Here is an 18,087-nt window from a genome sequence, read left to right as displayed (position 1 = left end):
TCTAGTGATTCGCTCAGTAAATATCACCAGTTATCTTCATATTGTACATCGGGAAAGAAATACTTCCCGCGCGTTTGTATAAATATCACCTTCTTATTACAACACTGCTAATGTTCCCCGGCAGGCACGGACGGGAGCTCGGCCTGCACGTGTGTATTCCTTAAACAAACTCGGCTTTCACTCAGCTGGCACATCGTGTTCGCCCAAGAATCAAGTGAAAACATTGACATTGTTTGGTAATAGCTACATGGCTGATCTCTGCTCTCTCCAGCTATCAAACCTTCTCCCAGTACGCCCAGAGTGCTTACACGGATCGAGGTCAACCACCGCAGTGAGGAGTGAGATAAACTTGTCACTTGTCATATACACACAAGTGTCTCTCTCTCTCACACACACACACGTGTTAAATACACACACTCGCCACATACACACACACACACACACTCGTCACATACACACACACACACACACACACACACGTGTCACATACACTACGTCTCACACACACGTGTTAAATACACACACTCGTCACATACACACACACACACACACCACACACACACACACACACGTGTCACATACACTACGTCTCACACACGTGTTAAATACACACACTCGTCACATACACACACACACACACACACACACACACACACACCCCACACACGTGTCACATACACTACGTCTCTCACACACACACGTCACATACATACACACACGTGTTAAATACACACTTGTCACATACACTATTAGCCACACAACATTGTGAACATTGTGAGGACATCCGTGAAATACCAAACTTAGCCCTCCTGTTCATGAAATGGAATCGTCCGACATTGCCGAGGTGGGATTGTATTGAAAGAGTCATCGTTACTTAAATACGGGTAAATATCTTTAAAGCGAAAACGTTTTACTGACATCCTCCCAGAGGCTGTACATGGTGTTGATATCTCAAATAAGAAATTAACAACTCCAACTCGTTGTTTATTCTTAAATATAACATCCTATAATGCATCATTTTTGTAGCATTATTAGGAAACATAACATCCCATAATGCATCATCTGTGAAGTATTATTAAGACATATAACATCCCATAATGCACCATCTATGAAGCATTATTAGGAAGTTTATCACCTATAAGTAGTTCAAAGGAAACAGTTATTTCGTATCTCTGATTTGTATTTCTCTCTGACAGTTTATGCTTGACATAGCTCGTTCCTAAACATTTAATAGCGTCTCCATTGACCACCTAGAACCCACCGTGTCCCGCACAGTCAGCGTCCGATGACATCTACAGGGTCACGTGGTCCGATTGTGGAGAATGTTCGGGAACTGATGACACTCTGAGTAGCCGGAAAGATCGGGTAGCGGTGATGCTGAGCAGAGCTAGGATGTGAAGCTGATTATTTCCCAAGACACATCACCCTCCATTACAGCTGAAAAAAGAAGTCATAGGACACGTGTGGTCTGTACAAATACCGATATTTCTAGGGGCATGTAGTGTTGTCATGAAAAGACACCTTGTGTCACTTCAGTCTACCCTGTTGGTTCATCTTTGGTTTCGTTAGAGGGGCGCACGATCTGGCCTGCAGCAAGCAAGGGAATGTTCTACATGGATGTATTTGTTCGCTTCAGTTGAAACGGGCCATGGGATTTAAAAATCATTCTTAAAGCGCGTGCGTCTATAAACACTTCATAAATTCACTATGCTGTGAGAAGATCCACTCGCTCAAGAAGGAACACAGTTTAAAGCTAAAACATTAACGACATCCGCCTATATACAGATCCGGTGTGTACATCGTGAGTTAATGAAGACAGGCAGCTTTAGTTAGCTGGGGGAGCAGAACGCTAGTCAATAAAATCACTGACGAAATGTCACACTAGTGCCCGTTGTCCACATTATTCTCTCCACGCCACCTTCTACAACACTGGGCATGTCTACCTCACTACCTCACCCCGGAACAAAGTCGGATACTGTTTCGCCAGTGCCCGCGTCTCACGCTGCATACTTTTATCTTCTCCAAAGCTGTCTAGAAATGTAGGGGCAATTCACATGGGGGATGTGTCTACAACATTACACATGGTGGCTGTGGAGCGATGGGTTGTGCAGCGTCCCCGCGAGGAAGCTCTCTACCACACGTGCATCACTTCAGAGTTCACATATGACGTCACTTCTGACGTCACAACGTCTTCAGAAACCCATGGAGTCACGTGGCAACGCCGACTTTCCCTTGCCGTACTTGTGGCACGTGCCCAGCCAGGTCCGTGTGAGACAGGCTCTCTTCTTTGTGAACTTGAAGCACTGCGGGTTGAGGATATTGAAGAAGAGCTGACCCACCAGTTTGGCTGTGGAGGACTTGGACCTCTTCAGGCAGCGACGGAACCTGGAATAGGAAAAATATATAACGAATAAGCTGGAACTATATAAGCGCCATTTTACTATTTATTCCCTATTTTATGATATCACAAATTCTATTACTGATTTCACATATGCGATCAAGAAAAATCCAAAAATGGATTATTGATATCATAAAATCAGGACTAAACAGTAAAACGGCGCTTCATAGAACTATATATGATGCGCATATACGATATATTTGACGCGATGTTAAATAATATATACACCATAGTTGATGTGATGTTACATACTATTTCTTTCACAGCTGTGGGTGAGAAACCCATTTGAGATAACTGGTATCTAACATATGTGTGACATCGAATTCCAGGCCCGTGATTGGCTACTCCATGGTGATGAGGTCAGATGATGACGGACTACTTTCCTGAGTGTAAGTCATTCATAAGTTGCTCGTGCTTCAGTCGAATGTTCACCTACGTCTGTATTGAACAACAGAACCGTGTAATTAAAAATAAATATAAACCAGCTCGTCCTCGTCTGCGAGTTTGTTTGTTATTATTATCAGTTACATTATCTGTTGTTATGTCAACATTATCGTTTTTCAGAGTGTAAACCCCCTGGATGCCACAGCGACACATATGTCCCTCCTCTTCAACCCTCACTTCGAAATCGAATAAAATTCAAAATACATCACGCAAACTAATACACGTCACAGTTTTGAATTTCACCTTCTGTTAATCATTACTGTCATTTTAGGCAAAGCACAATTACTGAAAGTGACTTCTGTAAATTAGGTACATTGTAAATCTCGCCAAATCAAAATTCACGGCGTTTTTTACTGTCTGTTTAGAAATCTAAACATCGGATATTTACTCTAATAACTAAAGTAGAACAATAGCATATTAGCGATCACTAGTTTAAAATAACTAATGATAATTCTGAAACGTCGCTGACAAGTCTAGATTCGTTTAGAAATTCTTAGAAATACGCATACACGAACACCGAAGTGTACGTTCCGTCATATTGGATTGTGTTTACAAAATGCCGATTATGAGACGCCTATTCGATCAGGTATATTTCTAACTTAGCTGCTATACATGCATCCCTTAATTCCTAATCCATTTTAGAAACAAATGATAAATGGTCTTTGTCACCAATGCAAATTATCTAGATGAAATCATGCGAAATAAATTAGGTGTGGAAACGAAAACTGTGCTCGGAAAACTGTACTTGCTGAAATATAAACGAAGCAAAATTCAGATTTTACACTGTGGTAGAGGTACTTTCATCTAATTGTTGCATACATTGGCTCGATCACGCGTTTGAGAATTTTCATGGAATGAGTATCGTTGCACTAATTATGGAATTACTTAAATATGCATTACAATGATGTGGTAAATTCAACAGAAGCTGTAAAAGTTTCCGTCCTGTGTGACGCCATGACTGACGCTAAATCACACTCAACGACGACGGTAATTATCTGCATTTCTGACTAATTCTCTTTGTTACATTGGAAAATATGTTAAACGAATAACAGTACGCAGATTGTCAGACTGTTTCTCATTACTTACGTGACACATTTATGTGCAAATGATCCCACAATCAACGAGGGGGCACAGGTGGCCCAGTCGTCTAAGGCGCCGCGAATCGCTGTGAAGAGTTGCGTCCCTTGGGCTCGCCAGAAACCTATGATTGTAGGTTCGAATCCCGGCTCGCCCCGATTATGTTTCTAGGTTTGTCAGCACCATACCCGTGCTCGTGGGTTTCACCAAAGGGGTAAACGTCTGAGACCTGCATCAGTTCGGGCTTTCCTCCCACATTAAGCCGACACGCCGCGTTATAACTGGAATACTGTTAAAAGCGGCGTTGAACCCAACTCACTCATTCACTCAATTAACGAAAATCCTCAACTGGAAATCCCGCGTACTGTTGTCAGTGAACACGCCATTTTGTAAAAAGTCGGTCACCGGTAGTCATGTCATACGGAAGTAAACATTGTTGTACATATTTGGTAATTTCTTTGAGGTGTAAACTTTTAACTCGGCACCCAGCGTGTCCTTTGTTTTTTTTTGTCTAGTTTGCACTATCATCATCGCTTGATAATCCACAGATATGGCGGAAACCTTTTTGTGTAGGGTCACATTATTTATGAGTAGAAAGCAGTACATAGGATGACGTCACTTATGACAGTGGTGTTTTGTATTAATGCGCTACTGCAATCATGAGAATAGACAAAATGCATCGGTTCGATGCTAAAAAGGTGCGATTTTAGGGTGTGTAAGATTACCATTGATCTTACAACTCGTTGTTACAAAGAGTATCTAACTCGCTTTCGCTCGTTAGATACGTTTTCAAAACAACTCGTTGTAAGATCAATGGTATCTGACAGACACTCGTGTAGTCATATCTATATACACCATAGTTGATGTGATGTTACATGATATATACACCATAGTTGATGTGATGTTACATGATATATACACCATAGTTGATGTGATGTTACATGATATATACACCATAGTTGATGTGATGTTACATGATATATACACCATAGTTGATGTGATGTTACATGATATATACACCATAGTTGATGTGATGTTACATGATATATACACCATAGTTGATGTGATGTTACATGATATATACACCATAGTTGATGTGATGTAACTTGATATATACACCATAGTTAATGTGATGTTACATGATATATACACCATAGTTGATGTGATGTTACATGATATATACACCATAGTTGATGTGATGTTACATGATATATACACCATAGTTGATGTGATGATACATAATATATACACCATAGTTGATGTGATGTAACATGATATATACACCATAGTTGATGTGATGTTACATGATATATACACAATAGTTGATGTGATGTTACATGATATATACACCATAGTTGATGTGATGTAACATGATATATACCCCATAGTTGATGTGATGTTACATGATATATACACAATAGTTGATGTGATGTTACATGATATATACACCATAGTTGATGTGATGTAACATACTATATACACCATAGTTGATGTGATGTTACATGATATATACACCATAGTTGATGTGATGTTACATGATATATACACCATAGTTGATGTGATGTAACATGATATAGACACCATAGTTGATATGATGTTACATGATATATACACCATAGTTGATGTGATGTAACATGATATAGACACCATAGTTGATGTGATGTTAGGGGTGGGGTGGGGGGGGGATAAACGGAAATAAATTAAAGTTCCAAAATTGTAAACGATATTGGCTCAAGTAATAGTTGTAAGATAATAATGAAAGCACTGGGAACGCATTTCAAGCAGTGAGGTAAGACAGTAGATGTGATGACCGCCAATGATCTTGAAGGACGTAAAGGTAAGATGGAAAATTTCGAACTTGACGCTCTTGGATCAGTAGTGAGGTAATACGGCCACGGTTTGTCAAGCAATCATTCACTCGTCGAGGCACACTGCGTATGAGTCTCCCGATGGCGATTAAAGGGAGTCTGACCCACTCCTCTGGCAGCGCCTGGCCAAGTTCAGCCAACGTGGTCGGCGGCCTATGACGTTAACGCACACGTCTCCCTATCATGTCCCAGACGTGTTCAATGGGGAAAAGGTCTGGGCTCATTGCTGGCCATGACATTCTATGGAATACTGATGCCACCCCACACCATAGCCGATCCACCGCCACATTTGTCATGAGGCCTCAGATTGACATTGGTTTGGCGTTCATTTGGACGTCGCCAGATGCGACCACGCCTACAAAGGAAATACAAAGTGAATCGGGACTCATCTGAAAACATGACACATGACCAGCAACGATTACCCAAGTGTCGACGTCGTGCACACCATTGACGTCTGTTGGCAATGTGAAAATGTGTAAGGGGCGGCACAACACGTGCCGTCGAGCACGGAGATGACATGCATTGACACGCCTTTTAATCGTGTTTCCCGTAACTCGTACTCCAGAAGCCTGATGAAGGTTTGCAGAAATTTGATTCGCCGTTTGAGTTGGGGGTAGCCCAGTGGTTAAAGTGTTCGCTAGTCACGCCGATTTCCCCCATGGGTACAATATGGTGTACCCCGCCGTGATATTGCTGGAATATAGCTGCAAGTGGCGTAAAACCATACTCACTCACGTAGAGCTTGGTTTCGCGTAAATTGATCCTATACTCCTGTCATTGAGCTAGGAGGCCTGAATGGGGTCCTTCGCGACATTTTGGTTTTGTTTGTTGGTACCCGTTCCAAAGTCTGCTAATCACAGACTATGACACATTCAACGTATTGGCCACTGGATGCTGACGTCTGCCAGTTACCAGTCCGTAGACTCTGCGCACGTTGCAGACGCCGCATCGATTGTCTACGCACAAACAATGGATGAAATTAAGTAAACCACAACTGAATGTTAAGCAGAATCAACAAGAATGTCAGAAATAATGGTCCACAGAGAATAATCGACCTTCTTTGAAAGTGTAAAATAATCAGGAATCACACCATACGCACGTCTGCGGCGATACTGCGTGTGGCTCGTGCAAAGTATCGGATGCGTTTTGGTGTTATGGTTTACAGACATGAACGTTCTTGTACACGATGTTTCTTGTCAACGATCTTACATCACATATATATTTGACGTAATATTACATAACAAGTACGATTGTTTGGTGAAATGCTACATAACATTGTAGATATATTTGACGTGATATTACACAAAATCCAGTTCTGGCTTCAAGGGGACAGCTCGCTGTGTCTCTCACGATAGTGTATGTGACCGCAAGCCATGCAAGGTGTGCAGGGCAATCAGTCTCCATTCAGCGGGATGTTATTCACAATACGCCACCCACCAGACTTCTCCTCCCACGCCGCCGGACATGGCGGCTGTGTCTAGTTGCAACATATGTGCATAGCTCTCCATTGTTATGTTTTGTGAATGAGGCCAGGTTTTCACGCAGATTTTCAAGGACCACACTTCATCCGGAGCATGTGTGTCACATCATCACGACCTCGGGAGCAGTGGATGTGTGGCCGGCATTGCATAAATGTCCTCCATTTCCCATTTCATTTTTGATGAAAATCTAGCGGTAAATGGTTTCAGTATAGATATGGATCGAAATGAATGTACCATGTTTGCCTTAGTGTCCAGTCAAATGTCGCTCTGGTTGGAAACATGCAGGTGAGGATCATTTGATGACTCCCTCGCTCCCCCCTCCCTCTAAAGCGCCGCCCCTCTCCCACCGCACCCCCGCTTACACCGATTGCTTCATTAAAGGTGACATCCTTCACTTTGGTTCTACCACAAACGCCTTCATCCTACTTTCAATTGAGAGCCACACGATGCTCACTGATCTCCATGATGCATTCAACGTCGTTTCTTCTGTACCAACGTATAATGCGCCATTGTTAACGGTGAAAATGTCTCCACTAGTCTCTTCTGACGCGCGCGTGCGTGCGTGCGTGCGTGCGTGCGTGCGTGGAGGTGTGTGTGGAGGTGGGGGCGCTTTAATGGAGGGTTCATTATTCTAATACAAGCACACAGAGAACGCGGACGATGCACGGGTTCGGTAACGTGGGTTCCTCATTGAATAACTTTATTAAACATGCACGTTTGTATGCCCCATAGAGACCATTCTGTTTATGAAATTCTTCAAAGGCAGACCAGGACAAAGATGCTCATTGTTGAAGCAATCACAATATTTTGATAGTATTAAAACTAAATTTTGTTGGCTCGAGATATATTTTGCCCATGTTTATGGGCCTGGCGTCCCTGTCCGTGAGTGGGAAGGTCGCCAATCTCCACTGCTGGGCTGAACAACCGCCTACCGTGGGCTGCCAGCCGCTAATAACCAGTGACATCAACCCCCTCCATCATTGGGGTGGAGCCGAGAAAGCGACATTAACGATCTTATTTCTGTACGACACATACATGTATGGTCACCGTGTGGTCAGCCAGCAAATTGACAACCCACGGGAGTCCAGTGTCGTGGAATGTCGTGCTGGACGGGATGGTTCTCGCGTTTCTCAAATAGAACTGAACCGTAACAGAACCCTTGCGGGGCGGGGACAAAACTCTGTGGTTCAAGTGGTCGCTTGTCACACCGAAAGGCAGGGTTTGGTTCCTCGCATATGTACAATGTGTGAAGCCCTCTTCTTGTGTCCTTCGTTATATTACTTAAATATTGCCGAGTAAATAGGTACCGGGGAAGTGTGACACTATATACTTCGTTAACGTGAGGTACCGGGTGAGTGTGACACTATATACGTTATTAACGTGAGGTACCGGGTGAGTGTGACACTATATACATCATTGGGGTGGACCTGGGAACGCGACATTAACGAGTGTGACACTATATACGTCGTAAACGTGAGGTGTCCAACTAGTGTGACACTATATACGTCGTTAACGTGAGGTTCCCAACTAGTGTGACACTATATACGTCGTTAACGTGAGGTGCCCAACTAGTGTGACACTATATACGTCGTTAACGTGAGGTGCCCAACTAGTGTGACACTATATACGTCGTTAACGTGAGGTACCCAACTAGTGTGACACTATATACGTCATTAACGTGAGGTACCGGGTGAGTGTGACACTATATACATCATTGGGGTGGAGCCGAGAAAGCGACATTAACGAGTCTGACACTATATACGTCGTAAACGTGAGGTACCCGTTCAGTGAGTGAGTGAGTGTTTTATGCCGTTTTTAGCAATATTCCCGCAATAACACACATCGGGGGACACAAGAAATGGTCTTCACATATTGTGCCCATGTGGGGAATCGTACCCGGGTCTTCTGCGTGATGAGTGAACACCTTAACCACTAGGCTACCCCACCGCCCCTCAACTTTTGTGATTTAGGTGAAGGGCAGGTAGAAGCAGTGCAAGAGCCACTCGCACCCACCCACCCACTCACTCACTCACTCACTCACTCACTTTCCGACCCCATTCCCCCACCCCCACGAGGTCATGCACACAAGGCAAACAATCTTCTCTCCGCGATTCAGTTTAAATAGTCTTAAAAGGCCCACACCGCACAACTAGTGTCAGTCCTGCCCCCAGAGTGTGTTATTAATATAAACACGCTGTGTCGTTATTTCCCATTATAGTTATAAGGCTAAAGCCTTAGATCCTGAATGCCCCTCGTCTTATAAAGGCTAAAAAGCACCAACACATATTAAACTCGTAAAACGTCACTTACATAAATGATTTGTGGGAATAAGAGTAATAACATGATAAACTCCAGATTCTGCTAAACCTATAGGATGTCCAATTACCTGCTGTGTGCCAACACGTGTCTCCACTTGAATACCGTGCTCTGACCACCAACGATCAACATACACGTATACTGTCCCTCTCCATATACACGTATACTGTGACTGTCCATATACACGTATACTGTCCCTGTCCATATACACGTATACTGTCCCTGTCCATATACACGTATACTGTCCCTCTCCATATACACGTATACTGTCCCTCTCCATATACACGTATACTGTCCCTCTCCATATACACGTATACTGTCCCTCTCCATATACACGTATACTGTCCTCTCCATATACACGTATACTGTCCCTGTCCATATACACGTATACTGTCCCTGTCCATATACACGTATACTGTCCTCTCCATATACACGTATACTGTGACTGTCCATATACACGTATACTGTCCCTGTCCATATACACGTATACTGTCCCTGTCCATATACACGTATACTGTCCCTGTCCATATACACGTATACTGTCCCTCTCCATATACACGTAAACTGTCCCTCTCCATATACACGTATACTGTCCCTCTCCTTATACACGTATACTGCCCCTCTCCATATACACGTATACTGTCCCTCTCCATATACACGTATACTGTCCCTGTCCATATATACGTATACTGTCCCTGTCCATATACACGTATACTGTCCCTCTCCATATACACGTATACTGTCCCGGCCTCTCCATATACACGTATACTGTCCCTCTCCATATACACGTATACTGTCCCTCTCCATATACACGTATACTGTCCCTCTCCATATACACGTATACTGTCCCTCTCCATATACACGTATACTGTCCCTCTCCATAAACACGCATACTGCCCCTCTCCATATACACGTATACTGTCCCTCTCCATATACACGTATACTGTCCCTCTCCATATACACGTATACTGTCCCTGACCATATACACGTATACTGTCCCCGTCCATATACACGTATACTGTCCCTCTCCATATACACGTATACTGTCCCTCTCCATATACACGTATACTGTCCCTCTCCATATACACGTATACTGTCCCTCTCCATATACACGTATACTGTCCCTCTCCATAAACACGCATACTGCCCCTCTCCATATACACGTATACTGTCCCTCTCCATATACACGTATACTGTCCCTCTCCATATACACGTATACTGTCCCTGACCATATACACGTATACTGTCCCCGTCCATATACACGTATACTGTCCCTCTCCATATACACGTATACTGTCCCTCTCCATATACACGTATACTGTCCCTCTCCATATACACGTATACTGCCCCTCTCCATATACACGTATACTGTCCCTCTCCATATACACGCATACTGCCCCTCTCCATATACACGTATACTGTCCCTCTCCATATACACGTATACTGTCCCTGTCCATATACACGTATACTGTCCCCGTCCATATACACGTATACTGTCCCTCTCCATATACACGTATACTGTCCCTCTCCATATACACGTATACTGTCCCTCTCCATATACACGTATACTGTCCTCTCCATATACACGTATACTGTCCCTGTCCATATACACGTATACTGTCCCTGTCCATATACACGTATACTGTGACGTATACTGTCTTTTATAGTACTATTATGCTCACGCCACGCCCAATATTTTCTGCTCACCTTATATGATACTGTATACGGCAAGACACCATAACTAATATACTACAACAGTCTATAGACTCGTATACTGTCAGAGTATATATACTCTTATACTGTGACTGTCTATATACTCGTAAACTGTCACGGTCCATTTCCTCGTATTTTGTTACGGTCAATTGGTTGTTTGCTGTTACGGTCCATATACTTGTATACTGTCACGATCTATATATTCGTATACTGTTACAGTCTCTATACTCGTATACTGCAACAGTCTATATACTCGTATACTTTCACGGTCCATATCCTCGTATTCTGTTACGGTCAGTATAGTTGTTTGCTGTTACGGTCCATATACTTGTATACTGTCACGATCTATATATTCGTATACTGTCACAGTCTATATACTCGTATACTGTCACGGTCCATATCCTCGTATTCTGTTACGGTTAATATGCTGTTACGGTCGATATACTTGTATACTGTCACGATCTATATATCCGTATACTGTTACAGTCTCTTTACTCGTATACTTGCGTATAATACTATACATTATGTGCCAAACATACGTTGTCGTTAAAAGTGGCAGAAAAGTTCAATACCAATCAATGAAGACTATGCATTGTGGAAGCTGTCACTTGATCTGCAGCAACCTGCCCCAGGAAAACCTACATGACATACGATTTCCGTTTGAGAAAAAGTTACGATGAATTAATCAATTTGGAATGTGTAACATTACCTTTCACAAGGGGAATACATATTGTGTACACTGTTGATGGTTGGTGTAGGATAAGAGGGACGTTGTTCCCCGAACGTCATTGACGCCATTGTGCGGACTCGTGAATACAACGCTGTCTCACAGAGACACATTCACTACGACGTGCGAATGGAGATTTCTCCCGGTCTACAGGTCACTCTGAGACTACGTGGGTGGTTTAGGGAAGGATTATCCCGTCTTCGATATAACAAACACTCATCTGTACGTTCATGTTTGCATGTTTTAACATCTGACCTAACGTAACAATTACCTCCCCTTGTAGGGCTAATGACGCCTGGCCCGAGTCGTGGAGTGCCGACATGTGTTTACAAAGGCTAGGACAAACACAAATTCATAACTGACAACGTTTCTTTACATAATATCGGTTATTGTACCATTGCTACAATTACCATTGTCATATTATAAACATCGTCCTCAACTTTAATTCCCATCACGCTTCTCCTGTTGGCGGTGAGCTCGCCACCGGAAAAGCTTAAAGGTTTCATGGACAAAAACTGAAAGGCGCTATTGTTAAAGAAACCGACTGAACACATATCCCTGCAGTCAAACTAAAGGTTATATTTAGGCGGAAACAACAAACGACGATGAAATGCACAACATTACGACAGTGACGCCGATCTGTGCGCTATCACACGACACTTGCTAAACACACCATCACAGAACACCCTGTGTGTGTAGTGCTCTGGATCTTGTATCAATATCTGGCTGTACTGTAAACAAGGCTCTTGTATCAATACCTGGCTATACAATATACAAGACTCATGTATCCATACCCGGATGTACAGCATACAAGGCTCTTGTATCAATACCTGGCTATACAATATACAAGACTCTTTTATCCATGCCTGTCTATACAATATACAAGACTCTTGTATCCATGCCTGTCTATACAATATACAAGACTCTTTTATCCATGCCTGTCTATACAATATACAAGACTCTTTTATCCATGCCTGTCTATACAATATACAAGACTCTTGTATCCATGCCTGTCTATACAATATACAAGACTCTTGTATCCATGCCTGTCTATACAATATACAAGAGTCTTGTATCTGTACCTGTCTATACAATATACAAAAGTCTTGTATCAATACCTGGCTATACAATATACAAGACTCTTGTATCCATGCCTGTCTATACAATATACAAGACTCTTGTATCCATGCCTGTCTATACAATATACAAGAGTCTTGTATCCATGCCTGTCTATACAATATACAAGAGTCTTGTATCCATGCCTGTCTATACAATATACAAGAGTCTTGTATCTGTACCTGGCTGTACATCAAAAGCGACGGCGCTCATAATTTCTTTATGGTTGAGTATTTGACCTGAGACGCAGGGGTCAGCCAATTGAAGTATTATAGCTTGGCTAGCTGATTCAAACAGTTTGGGCAGTCAATGGATTTAGGAGCTATCTATCCATTCCGGAAACCTCCTAACAAGTGTTGTGATGTCGCTCCACAATACCATACCCACCACTCATGACCAACTTCTTTAAGACCGACATAAGGAGGTTATAAATTGACTTGTTTGAAAAGCCTGTCTGGTAAATGTAATGGAAATAGGGCCTGAATGGGGTATCTCAGGGGGTTAACGGCCACCCATGCAAACAGAGACACCGGGCCCTGAGATGAACACCGACCATTCGTGCTGGGGATACTTCCCTACCCCCGGCCATTCATCTGCCTCCCCCCTCCCCTCTCGCCCTCCCCGTACTCTTAATTACCGACTTCCCAATTAACAACCTCAAACATTTTTCCATCTAACATCTCCACCCCTCCTCTCCCCTTGAACTTCATCTCCCATCCTTCCCCCACCTACCCCACCTACCCCCAACCTACCCCCACCTACCCCACCTACCCCCACCTACCCCACCTACCCCACCTACCCCCACCTATCCCACCTACCCCCACCTACCCCCACCTACCCCCACCTATCCCCACCTATCCCCACCTACCCCACCTACCCCCACCTAACCCACCTACCCCCACCTAACCCACCTACCCCCACCTAACCCACCTACCCCCACCTACCCCCACCTATCGCCAACTCCCCATGCACCCCCTCAAGGGCTCCGCTCACTACCCGTGTCGCCCCAGTCAAGGGCTCCGCTCACTACCCGTGTCGCCCCAGTCAAGGGCTCCGTTCACTACCCGTGTCGCCCCAGTCAAGGGCTCCGCTCACTACCCGTGTCGCCCCAGTCAAGGGCTCCGCTCACTACCCGTGTCGCCCCAGTCAAGGGCTCCGTTCACTACCCGTGTCGCCCCAGTCAAGCACTCCGTTCACTACCCGTGTCGCCCCAGTCAAGCACTCCGTTCACTACCCGTGTCGCCCCAGTCAAGGGCTCCGTTCACTACCCGTGTCGCCCCAGTCAAGGGCTCCGTTCACTACCCGTGTCGTCCCAGTCAAGGGCTCCGTTTACTACCCGTGTCGCCCCAGTCAAGGGCACCGTTCACTACCCGTGTCGCCCCAGTCAAGGGCTCCGTTCACTACCCGTGTCGCCCCAGTCAAGGGCTCCGTTCACTACCCGTGTCGTCCCAGTCAAGGGCTCCGCTCACTACCCGTGTCGCCCCAGTCAAGGGCTCCGTTCACTACCCGTGTCGCCCCAGTCAAGGGCTCCGTTCACTACCCGTGTCGTCCCAGTCAAGGGCTCCGCTCACTACCCGTGTCGCCCCAGTCAAGGGCTCCGTTCACTACCCGTGTCGCCCCAGTCAAGGGCTCCGCTCACTACCCGTGTCGCCCCAGTCAAGGGCTCCGTTCACTACCCGTGTCGCCCCAGTCAAGGGCTCCGTTCACTACCCGTGTCGCTCCAGTCAAGGGCTCCGTTCACTACCCGTGTCGCCCCAGTCAAGAGCTCCGTTCACTACCCGTGTCGTCCCAGTCAAGGGATCCGCTCACTACCCGTGTCGCCCCAGTCAAGGGCTCCGTTCACTACCCGTGTCGCTCCAGTCAAGGGCTCCGTTCACTACCCGTGTCGCCCCAGTCAAGAGCTCCGCTCACTACCCGTGTCGTCCCAGTCAAGGGATCCGCTCACTACCCGTGTCGTCCCAGTCAAGGGCTCCGCTCACTACCCGTGTCGCCCCAGTCAAGGGCTCCGCTCACTATATGAGTGGAGTGGCCATCAGCTGAAGTGTCGACTGGATTGGATGAATTGGGCGGCCTAATCTGCACTTAATTAGATTGATGGCTGACTGTGAGATTAACCTTTCCTTGTCCATTTGTGAAATTCTATGCAAATCGTGGTTGTGGAATGTCCAGACGTGTGTCACCCGACCCAAACCAACCTTAGCGACGGCACCACTGGTGTGTGAACTACGGGAGCGACGGCACCACTGGTGTGTGAACTACGGGAGCGACGGCACCACTGTTGTGTGAACTGCGGGAGCGACGACACCACTGTTGTGTGAACTACGGGAACTACGGCACCACTGTTGTGTGAACTACGGGAGCGACGGCACCACTGTTGTGTGAACTACGGGAGCGACGGCACCACTGTTGTGTGAACTACGGGAACTACGGCACCACTGTTGTGTGAACTACGGGAGCGACGGCACCACTGTTGTGTGAACTACGGGAGCGACGGCACCACTGTTGTGTGAACTACGGGAGCGACGGCACCACTGTTGTGTGAACTACGGGAGCGACGGCACCACTGTTGTGTGAACTACGGGAGCGACGGCACCACTGTTGTGTGAACTACGGGAACTACGGCACCACTGTTGTGTGAACTACGGGAGCGACGGCACCACTGTTGTGTGAACTACGGGAGCGACGGCACCACTGTTGTGTGAACTACGGGAGCGACGGCACCACTGTTGTGTGAACTACGGGAGCGACGGCACCACTGCAAAATTCAGTTTAACATGTAACGTTTAATATATCATAAACACGGAACCAACCGTGGAAGCTCATCACAAATACCCCTGTCTAACCTACTATATCATGTTGTTCAATGATATTCTCACCACATTTAGTTTTTATGGCTACCAAATAAACACATGCCTGCTTTGGCTTGGACCAGAAACAAGTATCTATAATCAAGTTCTAACGGAGGGTTGATAACAACAACAACACACTGAGAGCCGCCACCCTTTACCTCCTCCCCCCCCCCCCCCCCCCCTCTCCCCCCTCCCCCTCCCCCCTCCCCCACCCCCTTCACCCACGCACTCCACTTATCCAGTAAATCACATCTCAACATGCCTCGGACATAAAAAGTTCACTGAGCCATCCGTAATGTCCATTTCGTCTATTAATTTTCTCTACCAAGCTGAAATTGAAGAGGCTAAGCTCCCAGGGCTCAATAGAACACATCAAACAGAGGTGGTGTGATCAGCTGTCCAGTCTGGTGTCCGGCGGTCAACTGTCCACTGTTTTCACACCTGACCCCTGCGCTGCCATTTTCCCCGTCGTTTCAAGCAGCGTGGGTCCATTGAAGTCAGACATTGGTCTGAGTCAGGGAGCAGGCCGTCGACCCCACCTCTTGCTGTGTTCTGCTTCAAGGCGTGTTAGCTGTTCGTGTTTTACTTCAAGACTCTGCATAGACTGGTGGGTTAATGTCACACCCTCCTGTTTAATCGCAGTGTTAGTTGTAAATCTGTTTGTGACATCGCATATTCCAGGTTTATTTAAGAGCCATTGAGAAATAGAGAATCTCACCCGAGTGTCTTTTGATATCAAATATATCAAGACGAGTTGATCAACGAGTGTTGATATATTTGACATCAAAAGAAACGAGGGTGAGATTTTATTATCATCCAACATCATTCTTCCAACTTTTTTTTCAGTTTGTAGACAGTAATAAGCAGTGATAAGTGTAAAAAGTGCTGCTAACAGCTTCAGTAGCAGAGTCATCAGTGATGTCATTTTATAGTGACGTCATGGCAACAATGACGTCCCAATGGTCTGCAAAGCATTGTGATGCAATGTAGATATCGCTTGTCCTCACCCTAGCGATATCTCCTGTGGGAGCCAGTTTTGGATGATAAATGCAAGTTATCTTTCCCCTACTCCCTTCTAGTGATAACCTGCTGCCGGGTACATAGTTAATTACAGGTGACACATGTACTTGCATCCAGGTGAGTCTGGTCATGTGATGACATCATGACGTTCAAATTACCTGTCCTCCTACCCCTGCATTCTCGCGTATCCTTGGTAACTTTCAAGTGTTCAAAGCCGCCATTCCTGTCAATCAAGTAAGTGCATTTTCGTCAAGAATTTTTTGGTGAACGATCTTAAAAAGTCTGGTAAACACATATTGCGGATGACAATCGGGAGAAGGAAAACAGTCACGGATGTATCAAACAAATGGTGGTAATTGCCTCGTTGAACGTTTAAAACTCTGTCGAAATCAAAACAAATGATTATTTCTTTCCACCTCCCCCATGAGTGAAAACAGTCTTCAAGATGGCGCCAGCAAACTCCGACCTGCTGGGGTTATCTCCCTCCATGTACATATACTCACCGCCAAAAGAAACGCGAAACATGGAAACATATAGAGAAGTATGTATATTAAGAAGAAATGTTTCCAATGTGTACTAGTTAATAACAAAACTAACAATCAGTCAAGTGTTACCACAGTGTCTTTATTCTTATCACGATATGCTGCACTTGATTTCCAAACTTTACACGCTAATCCTGCTCGAGAAAAATGGCGCATCTCGAGTCATGGATCTATGCATGACGTCACATGTGATTCGTTCATGAGCGTCGGTTCACACAACATACCAGTATGTTCGTTTGTGCATCAAACCAATCTAATATCTCTTGAATATGAATAATTCTTCATATATTAACCAACATATGGTGTTCGCGTTTCTTTTGTCGGTGGGTATATATCAGAAGACACGGGACAGAGGGATTCACTATTGCTCCGCGTTGGACATCTAGTAACTCGCTGATAATACACCGCTCCCCCGCCGCCACGTTCGCCCTACGACGCCGCCTTTTCACGTGACGTCACGTAACACAGCTTTGGACATCTAGTAACTCACTGATCAAACACCGCTCTCCCGCCGCCACGTTCGTCCTACGACGACG

At 45.1% G+C, this 18,087-nt stretch overlaps 1 protein-coding gene across 1 annotated transcript in view; it reads right to left on the bottom strand.

Annotated features, from left to right (window-relative positions):
- Positions 1-971: 971 nt before the first annotated feature.
- Positions 972-18,087, bottom strand: part of LOC124126741 — a 33,418-nt gene continuing 16,302 nt past the window's right edge. The window contains exon 2 of the mRNA XM_046490256.2: positions 972-2,385. Within this exon, the coding sequence (XP_046346212.1) occupies positions 2,193-2,385 (193 nt within the window). The 3' untranslated portion in view covers positions 972-2,192. The remainder of the gene's footprint in view (positions 2,386-18,087) is intronic.

The sequence above is a fragment of the Haliotis rufescens genome, unplaced genomic scaffold, assembly GCF_023055435.1.
Source record: "Haliotis rufescens isolate VD_foot unplaced genomic scaffold, xgHalRufe1.0.p SCAF_56, whole genome shotgun sequence".
NCBI lineage: Eukaryota > Metazoa > Mollusca > Gastropoda > Lepetellida > Haliotidae > Haliotis > Haliotis rufescens.
Note: the sequence above shows the minus strand (reverse complement) of the source record. Positions and strands in the feature narration are given on the sequence as shown.